This window comes from Lutzomyia longipalpis, chromosome 2 (genome assembly GCF_024334085.1).
Source record: "Lutzomyia longipalpis isolate SR_M1_2022 chromosome 2, ASM2433408v1".
Classification (NCBI taxonomy): domain Eukaryota; kingdom Metazoa; phylum Arthropoda; class Insecta; order Diptera; family Psychodidae; genus Lutzomyia; species Lutzomyia longipalpis.
Window position 1 is genome coordinate 15,633,500 of NC_074708.1, and position 24,832 is coordinate 15,658,331.

At 37.2% G+C, this 24,832-nt stretch overlaps 4 protein-coding genes across 8 annotated transcripts in view; 3 read left to right on the plus strand and 1 right to left on the minus strand.

Annotated features, from left to right (window-relative positions):
- LOC129790865 (UNC93-like protein) overlaps positions 1-24,832 on the plus strand; it is a 1,060,245-nt gene that overhangs the window by 768,124 nt on the left and 267,289 nt on the right. The window lies entirely within an intron of this gene.
- The window catches only part of LOC129790850 (cleavage and polyadenylation specificity factor 73), a 566,536-nt gene that overhangs the window by 274,415 nt on the left and 267,289 nt on the right, over positions 1-24,832 (plus strand). The window lies entirely within an intron of this gene.
- Positions 6,504-11,486, minus strand: LOC129790920 (F-box/LRR-repeat protein 15-like). Its single transcript, XM_055828764.1, has 3 exons — positions 11,365-11,486; positions 9,167-9,896; positions 6,504-9,066 (listed from the first exon to the last, which is right to left on the minus strand). Exons 2-3 carry the CDS (start codon positions 9,889-9,891, stop codon positions 8,973-8,975), a joined length of 819 nt encoding a protein of 272 aa, XP_055684739.1. The 5' UTR covers positions 9,892-9,896; positions 11,365-11,486; the 3' UTR covers positions 6,504-8,972.
- LOC129789227 (probable splicing factor, arginine/serine-rich 7) lies at positions 7,632-8,932 on the plus strand. Its single transcript, XM_055825875.1, has 2 exons — positions 7,632-8,148; positions 8,898-8,932. Exons 1-2 carry the CDS (start codon positions 7,632-7,634, stop codon positions 8,930-8,932), a joined length of 552 nt encoding a protein of 183 aa, XP_055681850.1.

Here is a 24,832-nt window from a genome sequence, read left to right on the forward strand (position 1 = left end):
AACACGGCGTCACAACTATCGGGACCTTGACCACCCCTACAGGGACTCAAGAAGACCACCAAACCGTTTGGGAGAGGCTTGGCCCGCAAATCAACAGGAAAGAAGGACGTCCCAAAGAACGATAGCTACAGGAACCTCCGAAGAATTAACCGCTTTATTTTGAGGGAAGGAGCCTCGCATACGTCATTCAGTGGCAAGGAGCCACCTCATATGAACATTCCGGCTAGAGGCCGTGTACTTTGAATTTTTGAGACCAACTACTTGTGAAAATCTAAAGTGAAGCACAATAAAAATTAAAATTAAAGTTAACCTCAAATCTTTTTCTTGGGAAGGGGATGATTTCTGAGAGAACATGTCCGAGCAATTTCTGTCTGCTGGCAATTACTCACCAAGGCCTTCCACGGCTAAAAACACCGCCGTAACAATATACATATATAAATAAACAATTCTGTACATTGAGATGCAAATCTAATATAGGTACCAGAAACCCAAATTCAGATTCATCATAGCATATGTTCTTAAAAGACTAAAAAAAAGTGAGCAATTATGTAAAAAATACAAATATAAATGACGTCGGAGATCTCTTCAAAAGCTCGGCTACTTTTAGTAAGCAAGTATTTTTTTTAAATACCACTGAATATATTGAAAATGAGGAGATCATTCTTGGGACTTGAAAAGAGTACGTAAATCGTAATTAGAAACGAATCTTGATTGCAAGGAAGGAGACCTGCAGTTATTTGTCAATTAAATAAACTTTAATCACTGCATGCGCAGTGCTATTGTGAAGGAGGTAGGGGGAAATAATAGCCCCAAACACATTCCTCGTAAGAGTGACACAGACCCGACCATTCGCAAACGAACTCGTCCGGACATCCGGAAGGTCTGTAAGCCCCTCACAGAGGAAGCTCCCACTCCATTAGTGGTTGAGATAGAGGTTGAGGGTGCGCGAAATACGATCGCTCCAAAAGCGCGCACCGCACACGTTTCTCGCATAGACACCCTCGCAAAAGATCTCGGTCTCTCATCAGAGAGCTCCAGCTCCAGCACCAGCTACAAGTCAGACTGCTTTGTGTGCCACAAGCTCCAGAATCCTGTCGCAACCACCGAGGTTGGCATCCAGTGCTGCCTCGAGGAGTTCGAGTCGCTACATCTCACCCTAGTGGTCACTGCAACAGTTTGCACACAAAGTGACCCCATAAAGTGGCCATTTGACTTGGGCTTGCTCAAGAACTTGGAGGAAATACATCAATATATTCGATTCTGAGTATAAATTTATAAAAGATCTTATATCACAGGATATCTATCAAGATCCAAAAGTTTTCACGATCAATAGTTCTGTCGCTATTTCATTAAGAAAAGGTGAACCAGCCTTCAGTGAATAGAAAACAAAAGGAGTTCTCATGCCAATAGCTTTTCAAATAAAAAATATTTGGAGACACCTAACACCTTCAATACTATTATTCGCAATTATGATAATTTAACAAATTCTCATAACTTGTAAAATTTTGTTAACGGTGAAAAATGGAAATTATGGACATCACACATGAATGGTAAAAATGTGTTTCCACTTGTTGGGATTTCAATAACACCCAACAATATTGGCGCCAAAGTCGACTTGCAAATGTTGGCACCCCTGCACATGTCGAAGGTTTATGACCCTTTGTGCGCCTCGACCCAGGGACTGACTCATATTCCTTCTTTATCCCTTGAGCAGTCTCTCTTGATCACTTCCCTTAGCAACATATATTTTTGTAGTCCCTCATGTTACATCTCATTACAATACAAAAAAATTAATTTAAGTCAATCAAAGTGGTCCCATTTCATTTCATCTTATCTGTGTGGCTCGCGAAGAGGCTAGGATAGCCTTTATTTAACCATTTCATCCTCAACATTATAGGTGAGTCACAACACCACTATTTTTGTGTTTTGATGAATTTGAGGTAAATAATCCATTATGAACTCATACGACTTCATTATGTGGAGGTTACTATCATTTACCAATTATACCATATGATAACAAATCAAAATTAAATCATATCTTTGTTTCCAGTATAATCAAAACTGAAGATATAAAAAAAATGGTGTTGACCGCTCATTTAACTTGATAATCGACGAATTAAAAAAAAAATGTTTGAAACAGGTATAACTATTAAAGTAAATGGAGAAGATTTACAAATTTATTTTGCCACAACTACTATTATGGGGGATAATTTGGGTCTCAATAAAATGCTAGGGTTTTCTAGAAGTTTCAGTGCAACTTACTATTATATATATATATGCAAAATATATGTGAGATATATGCAAAAAAGCGTTAAAAGAAAATTCTAAGTTCTTAAGAACCAAAGAAAATTACCAGACTCATGTTTTAAACAATACTAAGGGAATAGTTGAAGAATCTATCTTTAAAAATTCGAAATCAAACTCGACCGCTTAAAAAAATGTACATTGAAAATGACTGCATCGGAAATAAAGAACTTTTGTCATTTCTCTTGCTGTTGGGGCGAAATTACTTAAAAGCATGTGAAAGAAGATCCATGAAAATTATTCCCACCGTGGACGGGATATGTTCAACACGTGAAGCCCTAAATGTCTCTTCAAAAATCCAGAGAAATTGCGGTTAGAAATATTTCCAACATTTCGCGACATGAGAAATTATTTTAAAAAAAATTCCCTTAAAAATTTCACGGAAAAATAGCAGTATAAAAATGTCTTGCGAAAGGTAATAAAAATACCCTGTTAGTAATTTCACATTGCATTGCATCCTTTGGGGAAGGTCTCAGTAAAAAATTCTTTGGATAAATGTCTGGAAAGTTTAGGGTACCGAAGATTGAGGCGCTCGTGCCCCGTTTCGAACCTGGCGACCGGAAGACGCTATCGGCTGCCGCCTAGCTCGACACTGTCAGTGCAATCTTTCACCAATACGGAGTCAGTGATGAACATGCAGTTTTGATGGTAAGCATGCGGCTGAAGGGTGCAGCAAAGCCATGGTTTGAGGGAATGAGGGGCAATGGAGTAACTTCCAACAAGAATTTATCAAGAACTTCCCGGTTACACCGGGCGGTAATCCAAACGGAATCACAAAAAGTTGACTATCTTCATACTCTTCAACAACGGAAGAAATGGACTACAAAACACCTATCTGTGGTACCAGTTTGACCCAGATGTTGCAAAATGCATCAGTAGATCTATGGATGGATGAAGTTGAAACTGCAAAGGAACTATACGAGTGGAGCGACAGAGCCACCATTTTGTACGCGTCCATGCGGCTCTGTGGCACATCCAAGACATGAATTTTGCGCTACATGCGGTGCTGAACCAAAGTCGAGGCGTAATCGCGTGCTCTGCATTCACCAAACTGACCGACGAAGAGCTGAAGATGAAACTGGCGGCCTTCAATGTTACGGACCTAAGAAGGATCAAGAGGAATGTGATGCAAAGCGGAAACACGGTACTGAAGGATACAGGATCCTTTATCCTCACCTTCAACCAGCCTACTCCGCCCAAAAGATCGACGCATATTACCACGCACTCAAGGTGAGGACATACAGTCCGAACCCGATGAAATGCCAGAAATGCCAGAAGTACGCAGTTCTTCCCGGGCGAAGTCGACAGTCTTACAATACACAGTGAGACCAGTCGTAAATACACTGCCTTTATTACAGCTGATGGTATTTATCAATATGATCGAGTCCCATTTGGACTCGCCTACGCCCCCGCGAATTTCATCAGAGTTCTGGGGGCTGTATTGGAACCTTTTGACAAAAGATACGTGATGTTCTTTATGTATAACATTCTTGTGGCCATAGCTGATGAAGAAACCCATTTAGATATCCTGAAGCAACTTATTAATGTAGGATAAGCTAAATAAAATTCTCCTTCTGGAGAAAACCCGTCCGGGACACGCACAAAGCCCCCCGTATTTGGCCAACATTCCACAGGGGCATCTGCTAAATCCCCAAAAGCGTACAAAAATCCCACAAGGGTACCTTTGGAGCCCCCGAAAGCCCATAAGAAATCATTTTTCTATCAGACAAGAAGTCTTTTATTAGGGCAAGAAGCTCATGAAAGATACAAGTCTTATCAAATTTCAAACCTGCAGTATCCCTAGAAATCGGAAATAGTTTGGCAATTCATTCAACGTTATTTTCATTCCTTGGACAATAGACACAATAATAGAGGATTTTCTTCTGTGAGCGAACTTATAAGAAAATTGTAGCAATAATTATATATATAATATAATAAAACAACTTAAAAGGCAAATAAAGTTATCTACAAGTCATCAAGAAAGTGTTCAGCATATCATCTCCAGAAGCAAAGATACACCCCGAAGAGACTAATAAAAATTTACTAAAAATTTAAACTTCAGTCAGGGGAAAACGTCAGAGCTTTCCACGGCGCAAGAAAATGCCGCCGTAACAATATGTAAATCATAAATAATTTCATAAAGCCGATTTTTTTAGAAAAAAAAACTTCTAATTTTCTTATTGCATGGCATCCTAAAGCCTACATTATATTCAACTAAGAAGGGAGATCTACGCAAATCATCTATCGCTTTGAGTCAACAAAGCCAATTTGTTATAGCAGAATCCATAAATATCGTTAATGAAATACAAATCAGACGAAAATCTGCAATAGAAAACGGCTTACGTTTAGCTCCGTATATAATAATATCCAAAGCCTTCGACGAATTCTTTATATATCTGGAGAATAAATACTATAGGTAAGAATATCACCATGTATAATTGCATATGTACATACACTACCCTAAAAAAGTTTCCGGGCAAGGAAAAATGGGGTATTTTTGAAGGCAAATTTCAAGTGGCTATATCTCCGGCTGTGGTCAACCGATTTTCAAAAATTTATTAGTTTTGGAAAGGTACATTTCTCACCTTTCCAAAACTGGCAAATTTTTGAAAATCGGTTAACCCGTTATTTATTGGCAGCCATTTTGGTAAAGCTAGGAAAAAGCTTATTTTTCACGATTTCACAAATTTTGACTTTGACCTCTTGCATCTCGGCCGCTAGTGCACCGATTTTGATGAATAGATAGTCGTTGGAAGGGTAATTTAATTCCCTTTCCAGATCTGCTAAATTTTTGAAAATCGGTCAAGCGGTTCGGTTGTAACAGTCATTCTATTGAACTATAGTGAAAAAATACACTTTTGACTATATCTCAGATTAGGGTTGACCGATTTGGACAAACTCGGATTCAAATGGTAGCTGATAATGCCCTCTAACTTTTAAAAAAAATTTCATCCCGATCCGTCACGTGGTTCTTTTTTAATGTTTTTTTATATGACCCCCTTATGTTACAAAAAGTGTACCCTAACTTCATTCGCTTCCCAGATTTTTTTATAAGTTACACCTGGCTCAAATTTCATCAGAATTAATAGTAGATATTATCATCTAACTTTTAAAAAAAATTTCACTCAAATCCATCAAGGGGTTCTCCTGTAATGTCAATTTTTGTGAAGCTATGCGCGATTTTTGTCTTTTACCTGTTATACCCCCCCTCCCCCCACTAAATCATGACTCAAATTGTATTTAAAATATTTGTACAAACATCCTTGACCTTCTTTTATATTGTTATGCCAATGGGATTTGATTCTAAATAAAAATAATAAATTCCTAACTTGAAATCTGCTAATACTCATATTGTGGCTCTTGAGGTTGGTAATATTAAGATTTTGGGCGAAAAATCGTCAAATTTTTTTTTTCATTAAATGGGGATAACAAATCAAAATAAGGTCCAGGACATCTTTACTAACATTTTTAAGACGATTTAACAAGGATTTGAGTCAAATCACGCTCAAGAGCTGATGGATTGCTTAAGTCAAAATGACAACTTTTAACGCAAAAATGGGTCATGGCTTCACAAAAATTGACATTACAGGAGAACCCCTTGATGGATTTGAGTGAAATTTTTTTTAAAAGTTAGATGATAATATCTACTATTAATTCTGATGAAATTTGAGCCAGGTGTAACTTATAAAAAAATCTGGGAAGCGAATGAAGTTAGGGTACACTTTTTGTAACATAAGGGGGTCACATAAAAAAACATTAAAAAAGAACCACGTGACGGATCGGGATGAAATTTTTTTTAAAAGTTAGTGGGCATTATTAGCTACCATTTGAATCCGAGTTTGTCCAAATCGGTCAACCCTAAGCTGAGATATAGTCAAAAGTGTATTTTTTCACTATAGTTCAATAGAATGACTGTTACAACCGAACCGCTTGACCGATTTTCAAAAATTTAGCAGATCTGGAAAGGGAATTAAATTACCCTTCCAACGACTATCTATTCATCAAAATCGGTGCACTAGCGGCCGAGATGCAAGAGGTCAAAGTCAAAATTTGTGAAATCGTGAAAAATAAGCTTTTTTCTAGCTTTACCAAAATGGCTGCCAATAAATAACGGGTTAACCGATTTTCAAAAATTTGCCAGTTTTGGAAAGGTGAGAAATGTACCTTTCCAAAACTAATAAATTTTTGAAAATCGGTTGACCACTGCCGGAGATATAGCCACTTGAAATTTGCCTTCAAAAATACCCCATTTTTCCTTGCCCGGAAACTTTTTTAGGGTAGTGTACGTACATATAAACTTATAATGAATAATACATATACGGCCGCAAAATGGGTGGACATGGTGGACATTAAATATATCCGAACCCCAGAAGTATATCATGGCCACTACGACATATTGATTGAGAACATTGATAAGAACAGATCTTTTACACAAAAGAACTTCGATACGTCAATCCTTGACATAGAAGGATTGAGGCTCAACTCAAAGGCCTCAGCAGTTTCAAAAAATACTGGCAACTCCATGGTTTCTACAAAAGAATCCTTAAAAAGATAATTTTCTCAGTAATTGTCTGAGCCTACAAGCTAATGTAGAAAGTTGGGGTAACTTTCAACAGGAATTTGTCAAAAATTTCCCGAATACATCGGGAATCCAAACGGAATCACAAAAAGTTGAACTCAAGGAAACCCTTGTGGAAATCTGCACAGATTTCTAAATCTCAAAAATACTGTACTCAAAAAAACTACAACTCTTGGAATGAGTTTTTGGCATTTCTGGGAAGGACATGTGACTCACTGGAGATAGGCGCAACACAAGGAACAATGAAGCCCCAGCCAAAGCTGCCTCAAATTCCTAAACCATAAAAATAAATTCATCAACATTGATGGCTCCGCTCTTGATGATGCCGCGAAAGTTCGCCTCCTCCTTCGCAAATTGGATGTCACGTCATTTTCACGGTATTCCAAATTTATTTTGCCAAAAAGCACACGTGACTTAAATTTCAGAGAAACAGTGAAAATTCTCAAAGAAATTTTTGCTGCTACAATGTCATTTTTCAAAATTTCACAATGTCAATTCACTTCCGGAATCTTCAAACATTTCTGCTAATCGAGGAGCATCCGACACGAACGCTGCAGTCCATACCATCCCCAATCCAACGGACAAGTTGAACGGAAATTTTTCTTTGTCAAAGAAAAAGGCTTTTGTTAGCTACTGAAAAGCGAGCTGATTGTGTTAAGTGAACGAAAAGTGTAGATTAACCCAAGAAAAACGCAAATCTTGTGAGAATTTGGATTTTTCTTAGTGTTATGTGTGCATGGCATGATCCATGGAGACAGATGAGCGTCCCTCAAGGGATCGATACAGGACACGGACTACCTACCGCCGAAGTGAACATCACCGGTCGCGTGAGAGGGAGAATCGAATGAGGGATAAGCACCGGGATCGCCGCAACCGCAGCAGGAGCTCAAAGCGCGATCGCTTCCGTTCCCGTGAAGGGCGATATAAGACCAACGACAGGGGAAGATCACGCGATCGTCAACATCGCGATTCACAGAAGGACGAGGCAGTGAAGACAGAGCGAAAGAAGCCCCAATCCAAACAATCAGGCGGAAATCGCGGCGGAAATAAGCCGAAGAGATGTTTTATCTGCAACTCAGATAAACATCTGGCATTTAAATGTCCGGACAAGAAAGATTTTCGGGTGAGGCTGGTGCATGAGCGTGCCACCAGCCTGAGCCCCCTCCGCAAATCGCTCAAGCAAGTCGAAGTCGAAGGGAGGAGATTGGATGCACTCCTTGATAGCGGTAGTGATATCTCCCTGCTGCAGGAAAATGTGGCCAAAAGTATGGGATTGATGAAGGAAGGAAGTGCCATCCAATTTAGTGTATATGGAGGAGGACGGCGAGAAACATTGTGGGCCACCAGCGCGAGAGTGAAATCCGGAGATGAGTACTGCACAATTAAGATCCATGTAGTGCCCCAACATTACCAACAGTTTCCTTTGCTGTTGGGGCGAAACTTCTTAAAAGCATGCGAAAGGAGAGGCCTGAAAATTATCCCCACCGTAAACGCGACATGTGAGACACGTGCCCCCAAGGCAAGACTCTCGTCCTCGCTCGATTCCACGGAGGTCATATAGAATTCGAAGACCTCCTAGAAGATTAACTTATGATTAAAGACTCTAGGATGTCTGAGTAGAATAAATGTTAAAGGGAACATTGTTAGTTTAAGTAAAATGAAGTACCATGTAAATGTTAGTCTTAAGAAAATGTAAATACTCAGCTAGGGTCTAATTCTTTTAAAAATTACAATAAATGTTGGTAGCCCTCCTTCTATCGCGACGCTCAAACGAAACCTTTCGGGGCATTCGAGCTCGGGCTACCAATGAGAGCACACGCAACACACAGCCTTTTCGTCCTTCTTTCAATATATAAATATCAGATTTGTAGTTCTTAATTAAACTGAAGCTGACTTGGATATCTATAAGATATAATGTTTATCTATAATACTACTTATCTATTTTGTTGAAGACCTCAAAAGTCGATCGGACTAGCTGGCACTGTTGCACTGACTCAGGACTTGATGTTTTTAGATGACCAGGAAAAGAATGTTGATTCAGGAAGCTAAGGCACTGACGAAAAAATCTCTTTTCCTCGTTGTCTTTCTATCAGGACCGATAAATTTCCTTTTGTCCTTTGCCCCAACTGAGGACGCCATTCACTTCAATGAACTGAATGTTCTTGCAGTTCTTCTGTATCAATCTGAAATTTAAACAAACATTATTACTACCTATTAAAATTACAAGACTAAATACAAGACAGATGTGACGCTGAATAAAAATTTCCTATATGGAAAACTTACGAAAGAGCATCTAGTCCAACCCTCTGTGAATCTCGCTCTATGACGAAATATTTCAGCTCTGGGCAGTGTTTGGCAATGATGCTTACTAATGGGTTAAGATTCATTCCCAGTCGTGACATTCGGTCTTCACGAGTCTCCTTTCCGTCATACGCAAAGTCCAGACCAATATGTTCCAATTTGGGCTGTCTCCTGAAGAATCTTTTCAAAAACAGTAGAGACAATTCGCCGTCATATGAGAGGTAGATATACTTCAGTTTCAGACCGCATACATTTAACACATTCAGGAAGTATTGATCACAGTAAGTCTTAATCAGACGCAATCCCGTAAGGTTCTTGAGTTGGACAATCGATAAAAGACCAGTCGGTGTGATTTTGGAGGCTCGCCTCAGAGAAATTTCTTCGAGTTTCAGATTATTGCGTATAATTTCTGATAGCAAATCATTATCGAGATTGGGTACGGAGTGTAGACTCATACTGCGAAGCTGTCGGCACACTTTCAGATATTCACTATCCCATTTTCCATTCATTTTTTGGTCATTTTTGTACACCACTTTCATATTTCGCAGCATTTTCAGTCCAATTTCATGAAATTCTTTAGAACATTGCCCTAGTTGAATTATATCGTGAGGGGAGAGATATTGTCCAATACTCGGCACGATAACGTCGTCCACAGGAAGATCCAAGATATGTAGCGGTCTTGGTGATTCAGGATCGTTAGCCACCATGGTTCCTACACATTATAAAATTTTTTAAATAATTTTGCAAATTTTCGATCAAGATTCTCTCAAAAAACTCTTCTTTCTTAACTTATAACTCGAATTTATTGTAGGTTGGTGTTTTTAAATTGTTCTACTATGTTATAAAATAAATTCTCATTATTTTTTCATTGCAGAAATTTTTAAGAAGGTTTTAAAATTTTAGAATGTAAGAAAAGAAGAAAGATTTTTGAGAGAGTCGTTCCTGTTTTTCTCAGAATTTAGTTGAATTTCACTTTACAGAAGATACCGAAAAGTATCCTTCAACATATTTATATTAAAATACACTGAATCACTAAAGAATGTTATGCACGAGGCATAGTGTAAGTCCCCCGCATGTAACCAAAATTGGCTTTTAAATTATTGTAGGGGATCATTAAAGATTCAAAATAAGCGTGGCCATTTCCCGGAAAAGCGCTGGGAAACCTACGAATTTTCCGGTTTTTGGTGTAACCTATATTGATTTATTTCTCAATTTCTATCAATTGTAGAATATTGCGATTGGTGTCAAATGAAAGCTATATCAATGCTTAATATTATATATTAAAACCATTTTCCAAAATGCACAAGAAGGTGAAAATTCGGAAAGATTTTCCGAACACGCATTTTTCTTTCGCCTCCCATTTCCACAATATTGCATGGGACCACCTGGAACATCCCTCATTTTGTAGCTTTTTTAATCCCCTTTCATTTGGTATAGCACTTGCTGGGGAAATCTGCTGGGAAAACTGTTTTTTTTTTTTTTTAGTGATTTTCAATGTTGGAAAAACTCACTATTCGAAGGCTGCAATGTTATACAATGTCATAACATTGTATAACATTGTATAACATTGTATAACATTGTATTGCATTGTTAAATCGGCTAAGTCGGTGTGAGCTCCGGTATAACATTGCAGCCTTCGAATAGTGAGTTTTTCCAACATTGAAAATCACTAAAAAAAAAAAAACAGTTTTCCCAGCAGATTTTCCCAGCAAGTGCTATACCAAATGAAAGGGGATTAAAAAAGCTACAAAATGAGGGATGTTCCAGGTGGTCCCATGCAATATTTTGGAAATGGGAGGCGAAAAAAAATGCGTGTTCGGAAAATCTTTCCGAATTTTCACCTTCTTGTGCATTTTGGAAAATGGTTTTAATATATAATATTAAGCATTGATATAGCTTTCATTTGACACCAATCGCAATATTCTACAATTGATAGAAATTGAGAAATAAATCAATATAGGTTACACCAAAAACCGGAAAATTCGTAGGTTTCCCAGGGCTTTTCCGGGAAATGACCACGCTTATTTTGAATCTTTAATGATCCCCTACAATAATTTAAAAGCCAATTTTGGTTACATGCGGGGGACTTACACTATGCCTCGTGCATAACATTCTTTAATAGTTTTCAGCACAATATTCCACAAAAATTGCAAAAAAGTCGTAAAAAATAACTATATTACCTGTATTTTAGATTTTATAACTTTAGTTATTTCACTGTAACGTTAACAAACTCTAAAAACTTTTTTTAAAAATAAATTATTTCACTTTTCAAACTTTGTCTGAACTTTTCTAAAACGATCTTTCTTCCTCGACGACGGTTTGCAAACTAAACTGACTGTACGATCTTCATGAGCTCTGAAGGTTGGTATATATTTTACCTGATAGGATACTTCCAAGAAAACCTAAGCTTCGGGATACTCATCCCTAATTGCTTATGCATATTGAGAACTAGGTTGTAAAGAGATTTTAAGCACCTCAGGGGTGTATTCAGAAATCTATTTAACGATTTTTAAATGGGTGTTTTTGGAACTATTTTTTAATTGTTAAAAGGATGTTATAGTTAAGAGACGTACAAGACTAAGGAGTCGAAGTTTATGAATTTTTAACCCTTGGAGGATCTTGCTGGCCAAAGTGGCCGAATCTACTTTTTTCAATCGCCACATAATTAAAATCTATTTAACATTTCGTGATTATTTCTACATCTATAGGGAAGTTTCATTACTTCAATATCGTCGAAAGAAAACTTGGAAAAATATTTTCTTTTGGGAGAAAATGAAGGTCAAACTTTTAAGGTTAGAAACCTCGATCCTCCAAGTGTTAATTAAGTAAACCATATTAACAGAGATTACATCAAAATTATAGTTTCTTTTAACAGTTTTTTTTTGTGAAATTCTAACGTTTGACGCTTCCTTTCTAACATTTGATTTTTTTCGTTTCGTTTGAAAATTTTGTAACGTTTGAAAATCCCATTTTTAATTTGTTTCTATGTACCTACTAAACTGAAAATAATTAATTTTGACCACCAAAGACAATTACCTGACCCACGTGAACGTTTAGGATGATTAGACACCCAAACATTCCTCCTTGGTTCGCCACTGCACTGACTGGGAATTCCCAATATAACCTTGTCTGGAACATTGGGATTTCTTGTCTCTGTCTACATACTCCTTTTCTATTTTTTTTCCTTTTAATGATTACAAGAAAAGTAGGTAGGTAATGCAAAGAAAGTAAGTAGCATTGTTTTTAAAATGTTTCGTAATTTATTTGATCAAATCTTGTACATTTTGTTAATTTCCTCGTGAAAACTTTCAAAATTCTCTCACAAATTCAGCAATGAGATTAAATTGAAAAATCTTAACTTTTCCACCCTAAACAACCCTCAAGAGAGAGATTTTCATCGCACATTCCCCAAGATTCCGTGGTATATAGTTGCGAATGGAATGTTGTTTGCCAGTGAAGAAAACTCATGTGAGTTTTATGGGTTTTTGCGGTGAAATGGACATTCTCCCTGGGTCTTCTAGTGTTTTATGATACTGACGCAATTATCTCATGGCGAGAGAAGGTTTCTGTGAATAGCAAAAAACAGAGATGTCATTTGTACACCTACCTACACACCCCGTTCAGCTGTGGGGGTTGTTTGCGGGACCCATCTCATGGAAAACATCTTGAAAAGTCATGAATTATGAATGACTATTAAATTGTCTACAATAAAAAGTGAATAACTCGGTGCTGTTTCCGCCCCTTCTTTCGCATCTCCAAGACAAGAAAAAATGTGCTCTGTGAAAGTCTCTCGATGTCCTTTCTTCCTTGTTTTCCACCCGAGATTCCTTATACGGAAAATTTCTTCAGCGTGACACCGTCAAGTTTCTATGGGAAAAAATAAAAAGTTGACTATTTGTCAAAGCAGTGCAAAATAAAACATTTTATATTATTTTATTTTACACGTGTGTATAAATTTTTCGCTCCTTCCCATTTTCGTGTACGCCAAGGGTGAGAGGAAGTTACAGCAAAATGGGCCATGCTGAAAAAAGAAAATGCCAAACTTCAATTTTTTTTCTTCAAGTATTCTTCTAAACAACTAGTATTTCCCATGAATTTAAAAAAGGAACACAGAGAGACCCCAAAATAGGAAGAAATGTATTGTAAAAGATTAATTTATCACCTTGAAAATTAATTTTTTTGTTATTCTTTCAAAATAAAATTTTAATTTATTTTCTTTAATTTATTTGAGAAAGAAAAAGGAAATTAAAGAAAATTCTATGGCTCTGAAGGTAATATAATTTTTTCCTTGAACACGTAAGATACCTACTTGACTAAATTAATTTCTAACAATAAGATAAATTCCAAGAAATTTGAGTCGTCTTACTTTTCAATTTCACCCTCATATCTTTTAGTGTTGCTCGTCTCATTGTCACCCAGATACGTTTTATTTATTTTCTAGACGACCAAAAAACCACGGATGGAAAGTTAAACTTTGATTTCCCAAGAGAAGGTGCACCACAAGGAAAGTTTGTTTGAAATTTTCCCCACAAACACGTGGAAAATTAAAATTACATCACAAACAGTCACCCCATAATTTGTCATCAAAACCTTCAAGAGGAAAGCCGCAAGAAAAAGTTGGCGCGTGTGAAAAGCTATTTTCTTGTGTGCAGCATTTTCCACCACACCGCTATGCCATGCAATCCTCCTCGACATTTCAACCGTCAACTGAAATACGTATTTTGTGTAAATCATAAAAAGTCAAGATTCCAGAGGAGTCTCAATGGGAAAACGAATAAAGTGATCCATCCTCCTAATATGTGCTTCCATCAAAAAGTCCCTTTTTGCCACTCCTTTCTCGCACACTGCAGTAAGCTCGCCGGAGGAGGTATTCGAGTTTCCCAAATGACATGCTGAATGCTTCCATTTCGTCTGCACTAATGTCTGATTTGTGATGATGTGATACGTGATCTATTAATTATATTGCCATCCCAGACATAAATCCCTCCACGGGAAGGTGCTAAAAGTGTCACAAATCACGAGAAGAAGTATTCTATTCGTTTTCATGAGTCACCATACCTACCATCTTCCTCACAAGGGGATTTTAAGTTCCCAGAAAACCCTTCTGAAGTCCTACCAAGAAAGGTTTCAGGGGAGAAAGAAAAGAGTTTTTTTTCAATTCTGTGCCACATATGGGTGAGAAAGTTTTACTTTTAGAAATGAAAAATTTTTAGTTAAATGTTGCTCAAGAAATAGTTAAATAATAAGTTATTTTAAAGACAAATTTTATGAAAAAGTTAAAAACATTTTATGCTCAGATATTTTTTTTTATAAAATTAATGAATTTAATTATTTTTGTATCGAAATGAAAGTCAATCATAACGCGTCCAGTTATTAGAGTTGGTATACCACAACGCGGATGGGTCAGTCTATGCGTTGTAATTTAATTTGTGAGTAATATTAGTAGGCAAAGTCGATTTTTTGTAAAATTTAGCAATTTGACAGATTAAAATGCTTATATCTTAAGTTCTATTAGACCTACAGAAATTTCTTGACTAGTTTTGGAAAGGTATTGAAATAAGCTATAATTTGATATATATTTCGATACATTTCAATGTCACCTTCAGAACACAAAATGGCGGATTTATGTTCTACCAAAACAGTTTTTTGCACTTTTCGTCCTGAAAGAATGATTCTAGAGGTTTCTGATGTTCTAGAAAGATGTAGATAATTGCAAAACCTTTAATTTGATACTAAGTTGAGTTAAATCGGACAAGCGGTTCAAGAGATATGGCTCTTAGAACTTTTCAAATTCAAGAATTTTTCAAATGGCTATATCTTCTAAACGGCGACATAGAATTTCTTCATTTTCGGACTGATGAAAGATATTGAGTCAGGCTACAACATATCAAAAATTCAAGGAAATCTATGATCGAAATTCGGAGATATTGCTCCTTAAAGTTAGGCAATTTTTGTTTTTGTTTTTAGCGCCTCTTGCGGATGGTTTTGAAACTTGAAATGTTCTAAACAGTTGTAGGGCTTCTCAATACCTTTCATTTGATACCAAGATGGTCAAAATCGGTCAAGCCGTTCTCGAGTTATATCGAAAAAACACTTTTTGCTTTAGGCCGCCATATTTGCTAAACCGCTTGACCGATTTTCAAGTATGAGTTATCGATGAAAACGTCTCACTGAGCTCTACAACATACTAAAATTTCAGACCTCTAGCTATAAGGAAAGTGATTGACAGTATTTCAAAATGGCGGACGGCGGCCATCTTGGATTTTGAAAATGCGAAAAAATGAAATTTTACACCCACATTTCTATAGAAAACTTCAAACCGGAAGTCTCTATCTGTTACCGTTCTCGAATTATAAGGCAAAGTTTGGACCAACGGAAGGCCGGCCGGCAGGCCGGCCGGATCAAAAATTTTCCACCACCATTTTCGTAATGTGGGATATCTAAAACGTGCTTATACTAAGTTTGAGCCCGATCTGAGGTGGGCGGTTTTTCCGATGATTACAATACTTGGTATGCCACGATTGTGGTATACCAACTAATTGTTCTGGACAAAAAAAATAATGCTTTTATAATCTTTTATCATTGTTTGAGCATTGATTCTGAGTCTACGGAATTGTAATCGTCGGAAAAACCGACCACCTCAGATCGGGCTCAAACTTGGTATGAGCACGTTTTAGACATCCCACATTACGAAAATGGTGGTGGAAAATTTTTGATCCGGCCGGCCTGCCGGCCGGCCTGCCGGCCCGGACTCCACATTTTGCCTTATATCTCGAGAACGGTAACAGATAGAGACTTCAGGTTTGAAGTTTTCTATAGAAATGTGGGTGTAAAATTTCATTTTTTTACATTTTTAAAATCCAAGATGGCCGCCGTCCGCCATTTTGAAACACCGTCAACCAGTTCCATTATAGCAAGAGGTCTAAAATTTTAGTATGTTGTAGAGCTCAGTGAGACGTTTTCATCAATAATTCATACTTGAAAATCGGTCAAGCCGTTTAGCAAATATGGCGGCTCAAAGCAAAAAGTGTTTTTTCGATATAACTCGAGAACGGCTTGACCGATTTTGACCATCTTGGTATCAAATGAAAGGTATTGAGAAGCCCTACAACTGTCTAGAACATTCCAAGTTTCAAAAACATCCGCAAGAGGCGCTAAAATCAAAAACAAAAATTGCATAAATTTAAGGGGCTATATCTCCGAATCGCCATCATCGATTTCCTTTAAATTTTGATATGTTGTAGCATGACTCAATATCTTTCATCAGTCCGAAAATGAAGAAATTCTATGTCGCCGTTTAGAAGATATAGCCATTTGAAAAATTCTTACATTTGAAAAGTTCTAAGAGCCATATCTCTTGAACCGCTTGTCCGATTTTGCTCAATTTGGTATCAAATTAAAGGTTTTGCAATTATCTACAACTTTCTAGAACATCATAAACCTCTAAAGCCATTCCTTGAGGACGAAAAATGCGAAAAACTCTTTTTGTGAAACAAAAATCCGCCATTTCGTGTTCTAGAGGTGACCTTGAAAATCATTGAGATATATGTCAAATTATAGCTTATTTCAAGACCTTTCCAAAACTAGTCACGAAATTTCTGTAGGTTTTATAGAACTAGAGATATGTCTATTTTTATGCATCAAATTGCTGAATTTCACAAAAAAATTCAACTTTGCCTAATAGTTACTGCTCAAAAATCAATTTTAACGCATAAATAAACTTTTCCACGTTGTGGGACACCAACTCTTATAACTGGACGCGTTATGATTGACTTTTTAATCTCAGAGCTTTTTTTGCAGGGAAAAAGGTAAACGTTGAATTTTCTCAAATTCTGATTTTTTTGTTTATTTTTAGTCAGAAAATGAAAAGAAAAATCATGAATATTATGTTAATATTTTAATATTTCTATCAACTATGTAGTCAGATTTTTTTTCCTTCGAGAAAATGGGAAAGTCTTTGATTATGAAATGAGACTTTCTGTTAAAAATTGTTTTTGTTTTAATTAAGCAAAAAACTTTCTTATTTTCTTATAAAGAAAAACGCAAGCTTTTGAAGAAAGATCATTTCTTAAGGGGGGTCTCTTGGGCAAATTATTGGAATTGGCATATTTTTAATGTTTTCTTTTTTCTTGGGGTTTTTCTTAAACCTGGTTTTCCGATGTTGGTTACATTTGTAGCCTAATTATTGAAGTGTAAGAAAATCTTGTGATTTTCCGACTTTTCCACTGAACTGCCCTAAAACATAAAGGTAGGTTTTTCTCAGGATCTACTGGATGGATTTTGATGGGGTAAAAAGCAAATGAAAGAGGAAATAAAAACATTAATTTCACTAGCCTTCAAAAGAGACCCCCCTTAAGTACAAAAAAGCCACTGTAAGATTTCAGATGATTTCTTATCTTCATCGTCCTTAAAATTGAAATATAAATTCAGAAAAGTCATAAAGTCGTTGAAAATTTTTAATTTATGCTCAATAATCTAAAATACAACTAAATCAGATTTCATTTTCTTAGCATATGCTTGCTAAAGATGAAGCATAATTCTGTATTGGTCAATGATTCAGTTAGGAAATTTATTCGCTCTCAGTACATTAAAGGAGCAATTTGCCAGCCCCTCTTGCCACAGAAGTCGAGTATCAATTTAACACCTTTGCCGCCGAGTGGAATAAGATACGAATAAAGTGGAAATTAATCGATTTAATTACAGTCACAAAGCCACAATTTCCCCACTTGGTTTGGAAGTGCAGCAAACCCCCTTTGTGGAAGACGAGGCCATGGGTGAGCCAGGTGTTGGTGGGTCTGTAAAGATGATTTCTTCGCTATTTTTCCATCATTCTCGCCATCGCGAAACAATATGCACACAGCGAAGAACACCAGCTGCGAATTTTAATAACGAAAATAATGCAACAGATTGCAACTTATGTCTCAATGGGTGGGCGGGGTGGGTATGCAATCCCGCGACAGTGTTTATCACTGTAGCGGCAGGAGTTTTGTTCTCATGAGATGCGAAAAGACTCTCCCTCATTGTCGCGAGGATTTCTTCTTCTTTTGTGAGAAAGGCACTTTTAATTAAACAAATATCACTTGAAATATCATGTTCATTAATTTCTCCGCCTTGATACACACCCCGCGATTTGTTCCTGCAGAAATTCTATTTGCCATATCGTCCTTGTTTGCATAGGACGGTAGTATGGGGAAGAGAGTCCATATAGAAAACGAGGAACATCCTCCTGCGAGGGAAACTTTCAAGACATTCTTGCTTAAATTGTCTGGCAGTAATTTTCCTCAATTAACTTCTTGTGTGCAACTCTTAAATTTTATTTGCTCTCTTGGGGATTTCTTCTACATGGAAAAGAGGGATGATGTGCCCCATTGAAGGAAAGAGGGAGAGAGAGCGATTCACCCTTTATGGGGATAAATTTACATGCTGGGAAAAGTCTCTCAACAGAATGAATTCTTAACATGCAAATCTAATATTTCAGCAGGAAATTATTTAATCAGGAGTGAGAATTATTGCCTTTTCGCCCAATTCTGAGAATCACAAAGTTTTACCAGTGCAACTTGCAACTAAAACTGATTGTAACTTCTGATAAAAGGGATTCATTTTTGGATAAACTATGTTGTTAATGGTAAATTGAAATCCTTTTTAATTTCCAGCTAAAGGACAAATTATTAACTTTAATTGTTTTGAAATGTTTTCTAAATTAATTTTTCTTGACTGGTTATATGAAACCTCATCCAATATATTTCTAAATTTGACTAAATAGTTTTAAAGTTAGTGAAATAACTTCGGTTGACCCTCGAGTTTACCTCACATAGTTTTATTGTTATTCAATTCTGCAACTAACAATTGCAATGTAATAATGTGGAGAGCACCCAATTGCAATCATGTTCGCATTATTGACTTGTTTATTGTGTGCCATCCTTAAAATGGATTTAAAGTGAATTCCAACAAATGTCGTAACTATTATTCCGAACGATAAAATTTAACTTTCAATGTTTTATGGGGTTTCTTTTTTTCTGGCTGTGTGAGGACCTTCTAAAAATTTTACAAAACCCATCACAAGCACACCCCTTTACGGGGTGGCATCCCTGACAATGCAGAGTGGGGTTGTGAAATTCAAATCTGGCATCCCCCATATGAAAATTTAATAGGATTTCCAGTGTTCTTATTGACCATTGAGGGTGCTCATGTGGAATAAACTTAGTGCTGTGAATTGTTTTCGGTGTATTTGCAAATGTTTCCCCAGCAATTGTACTCGGTGTGCTTGTCTGCTACTCCGTAGTGATTCCCTTTGGGGTGCCAAAGCCCTCGGAGTTGGGTATAGAAGAAACTTGAGAAGTCGAGGGGATGAATAGAACATCGGAGAATAGTGAAAGCAAAGAAGATGGACCATTTTGGTCTCCAATGGGGTTCACATTAGTTTGCTCCACTTAGATGCATTTCTCGTCTGATATTGAGGAGGAGATCGTCGTGGACAGAGAGGACATCCTCCCACACACGAATAAAGGGGTTGAATATGGAGGCAAAAGTATAGTGGGCTGTTCTCTCTGAATCTCTCTGAACAATATCAGTTTGTTGCATATGTAAAGCTTTTGGCATCTGCTGAATGGGGGGCACCAATGTAATTTCCTCGTTTTGTCCCGAAAACACGTTCCATCGTCCATTTTGTCCACACCAACCCACAATTTTGGAAGGCACTCTCTTAGTGAAGCTTTCAGTACATAAAGCCACACAGCAACCATAGTCCTGAATTACTTCATTAAATTTACACGAGTGGCGCCAAAAGTGGAGCTTTCATCAACTCCATCCTCTCACCCCACCCACATGAAAGCTCATCACAGTATGAAGCACAGCACCTATTTCTAGATAATTATTTGAACTTTTGACATCAGTCTACACCCTATAGCGATTAAAATCGACAATTTCACCACATTCACACCACATTGCACATGATTGGCGCGACGATAGAGTAATGGTTATCATAATTTTCGAATAAATAACTCCAATTAGGTATATTTGACCAAATAGTACCCCATTCATTTTATGTCGATGTTTGAAATTTGCAATTTTTATGTCCTTAAAATAACGATATATACTCGAAATTTTATGCATAGCACAAACATTACGATGATGATGATCAATAATTTAGAGAAGAGATAAAATCAGGAAGCAGAGTTTTATTTTAAAACTAGTCAACCCGAGCCCCCAATCACGTTTGAGCAAACTCCATTTTAAGCTATAAAAGGGGGCGTATATTAGTAGGGGGGGATGAATAATACGATACCCCGAAAAATGTTTAAAATAAAAAATCCCGTTATCTGACCCTTCAGCAGGTAGAAAATGGGAAAAAATCAATTTTTCTGTGGGGGCGCTATAAAGGGGGGAGGGGGCGGAATCCCATATAGCGCTTGCAACTCGTATTGACCCCCTCTATCCCCATACCAAATTTCATCAAGATCGGCCCAGCCGTTTCGGAGGAGTTCATGTGCCACAGACAAACATTTCAGCTTTATATATTAAGATGAATATATTTCATTGCAAAATATCTATGTATGTACATTTATTGAAATTCATAAAATTCTAAATAATAATTTTAGGATAGGTCAAAGCGCTCTTATACAATGTTATTGGAAAAAAATGTAAATTTATCAATCTATAGAATGTTTTGAAATGAGCAATTTTTAGTCAATAATTGAACAATATTTGGACAACAATTGATCAATTATTTTCTTTTTACTAAAGTAAAGAGAAAAATTCATATCCATTGATACTTTTTTTAAAAAGCAGATTTTTTACAAATTACCTTTCTCGGCTGGTAATTTAGTTAATGTTTTTTCAGTATTTTCAACAAAAATTGAAATGATTTTGCCCCAACTCTGCATTCAATTCAGCCCAAAAAACATCTCTAACTTTTATCTCTCTTTGGGAGATTTCTTTCAAAATCCCAACCCTATCATCTATCATGCCCTCAGAATTTAATCAAATTAATGAATGAGTTGGGATGGTGAAGTGGGGTGATGTTAATGTGTAAATACCCCAAACGCTTTCTATGCATGTTACAAATGCTATATCTTCTCTTTAATTATATTATGCATTTTGCAATGCCATGTCACTGAATTCCCCCCCTTGGTTGGTCTCTCTGTGCGGGTGGCATACACACAACATATTTAGCCAAAAAAGAAGGGGGTGGGTCAGTGGAGAAACATTGAGTAAATTTGGAGTAAATACATGGAAAACGGGGGTGCTCTGGAGGGTTAGAGGATGGTGCAGCAAGCCCCCAAAAATTGTTCAAATGGCACAGCAATACGCGAATGGGTCCACAGAGTGTGCAGATGCATCCAAAGCCACATCAACCGCATATAGTTCTATGGAAGCATAACGATGTGGCAAGAGAGTCTCCCGCTTTCCCCATACTCCATGCTACAACCCCACCCAAAATGTTGAGATCCCTCTGGCAAGATATGAGGGCATATTGCCTCCACTTGTTCCAGCACACCATTCGTTGGTGAAGAGTTTCAAATTCACACATTTGGCAGAGCTTTGGGCTAACGCGGTGTTAAAGAGCAGTTGATAGACAAGCTTGTTTAAAGCTGTGTCCTATTATCTTAAGCACTACTATACTATATATGAAATTGTTCTACTTATTGTAAAAAACTCCTTAGTTGAATCTTTCACTTGGTTTTCACTTCAAATTCCAAGATTTGTTTTCATAACAGTCTAAAGTTAGTAATTAATGTTGCTTTTATTGTGTTTTCTATTATGATCCTGAATTTAAAAAAAATAGAAATCAGAATTAAAGGTAATTGCTACAAATTTTGTCTTGTGATAGCCCTAAATGTCTAAAGTAAAAGCATAACCTTGTCTAGGATGCCCAGGAGTGTCCTCAATAAATCCTTAGATTCGTACTTTAATAGCGTTTGCGTAATGTGGGCACTTTGTCATTACAATGCAAATCCACAATTACAGCGACCAAAGGGAAAAGCCACAGAAGCCCTACGCATACAGCTACCAAATGTTTCCCTCCCTCAACCTAGGTACGTATGGAAACGTGCAAATTTAACAGCCAGCGAGAATTTATGAACTGGCTCGCGCTAATGCACTGTGTTTGCATTTTCGGACCGTTGCATTTGTATCCCGAACACACAAAATCCGCCGGAGATTGTGTTGCTCATTTTGGTGGATGGTAAGCGTCCAAATGAGGGTCGCATTCATGAGGCTTATGTGGCGGTCACTTTGTCAGTGTAAGAGGAAAATTGCAACCGGGAAATGCGCATGGAAGACTCTGAAATATTGCATTTAGGCCTATTCAAGTTGACGTGGATGAAATGTCTGAATTTAAGGCAAGTTCTGATTGAAATATTATGAAGACGAAGAAAATTTGTTAAAAAATGGTCAGATAATCCCATTACTAAGATTTCATTTGTGTCTTTCATTTACAAGATCTCAATTTCAAATTTAGTAGAAACAGAGGTTCGATATGAAATAAACTTTACCAGATCTACAGGATCTTAATTTTGTAAAAAGTTTCAGTAAGATGAATTTGGGCAAATAAATAGCTTAGTCTGATTTGGCTTTAATGGTTATATTATTACATATTATTATTATTACATATTATTATTAATACATAATAATATCCATGCCACAGCTGATCAAACACACCTACCCTATATTAAACCAGACCCCCAGACGCTCCTTTCTAATTCACCACGTGGGAGTAATTAGGAATTTGCAAATAATTTTAGATGATATTTTTCAATTTAACCACGCATGGTGTGGTACCCGTATGGGGTTTTGCATACCACCAACTCGCGTGAGCATTTGGAAAGGATGAATGTGAATCTAGCACAGTGTTGGAAAGTACAGTGACACCCTCCAGATGGGGGGAGGAGGGCGTAGATAAAATGACGCATTTTGTACAATCACAAATCCTGGAGTAAATCCCAATGCCACTCACTGACATTTATTACTCACCAGGCGTCTCCATTTACTGCTACACCGAATGTATATCTGTGTGGCGGTCGCATTCTGGGTTTGGAAATTATAACCGCAACAACGGTGGTAACAATAATAGACATATCCTCATGAGGTTTCAGCATGGAATGAGAATTGTGTACCATCCTTGCCATCCTTGCATATATAGCTTTCTCTCATTCACTCTTGAGAGATGAAATTTATTGGTTGCCACATCTGTTTTGTCAATAATCTCAGTCTCCACTCCCGATGGAGAGACACCTTCGATTTTCCATCCCACTAAATACACCAGCCAGTTTGCCATTAAATTGATGCAAAACTCCCCTCATCCTCATTCACGTGCTCCATCCCCGGGAGCTCATTGTCTCACCATTTTCGACTCCTTCCCATTTTATTTTGATCACCAACGAAATTTGTGTGTGGCGCTTCCACTGCTTTTTGGCATGCCGCTGCGGTGGGAAAAATATATACATATATATACAGACCCTCCCTAAGGATGTCTGATACCCTACGAAGGGAAACAGGCCACAAAACTCCAATGAGATACCTCAACAGACGGAAGAGACAATCAGGTCGAAGATGGATGTGGAGAGATGGGAATTTGTGAGAGCTATGTTTTGGTGAAGTACTGACAATGTAATCCCCAAACTCCACTAACTCCTGCTAGCAAACATTTTCTCACACAAACCACCCTGTCTTTGAGCAACACGCAATTCGTGCTCTGGGAGGTTGTAACAGAGTTGAAATTCAGAGGTTTCAATTTTAGGGATTCTGCTAAAATAAAATATTTCGTCTGTTCTATGTTAAATTATGAAGATTTGAGGTGATTTTCGGATCAAATTCAAGAAGAAAATCTCATCTTTTACCTAGAAAATACCCAAAAAAAATCCTAAAAATCACTAAAAAGCTATCCTTAATCTAGAAAATCCCCATCTCTCTCTCCAACACTCCTGCTGCATTTAAATTTCCTCAATTAAATCCCCGAATGGTGCAAATAAGGAAACTGTGCTGGGGGAATCATGCTGGTGTGTATTCACCTTTAATGCTGAAATTAAATAAAATTCCCCTGTTGTTATGCAAAAACCAAACAACGTGTCAGAAGCACGGTAATTGTGTTATTTGGTTAGTTGTGACCCATCGTACTTGGCATGACTCCAAGTAGACACTTTTGTCATTTCGTTTCGTTCTTGCGACATACGAACCACGGGCCATCATGCTGAATGTCCCCCACAGAATATTTCTCACAATTCAATTAATATTTTCCAAGATATTTTCTTTAATTCACAATTAAATTAAAAACAACCTTCAGGCCAATCAGGGTTCAGAAGATGTATTTTGGGGTGATATTTGGAGATTTATTTTGGAAGAATGTCTTCCATGAAATGTCCGTCCATTTACTTAATGATCATCTGGACACATCACATTTGGAATTTAATTTAAAATTGCAAAATATAGGACAAAGGGAAACTATGGGATATACACGGAAGTTTGAAAAGGCAAAAATTCATCCATCCCCGAATTTGTATATATCAGCCGGAAAGAAAGGCGCCGAAAAACGGAAAATTCTCATGCTGGAGACTACATAAAAGCGATACATTGTTGATTCACTCGCTTCTCTCCACATTTTTTTTTCACGCCACTTCCCCCGACATCCCATTCACGCCTCTTTTCACACTC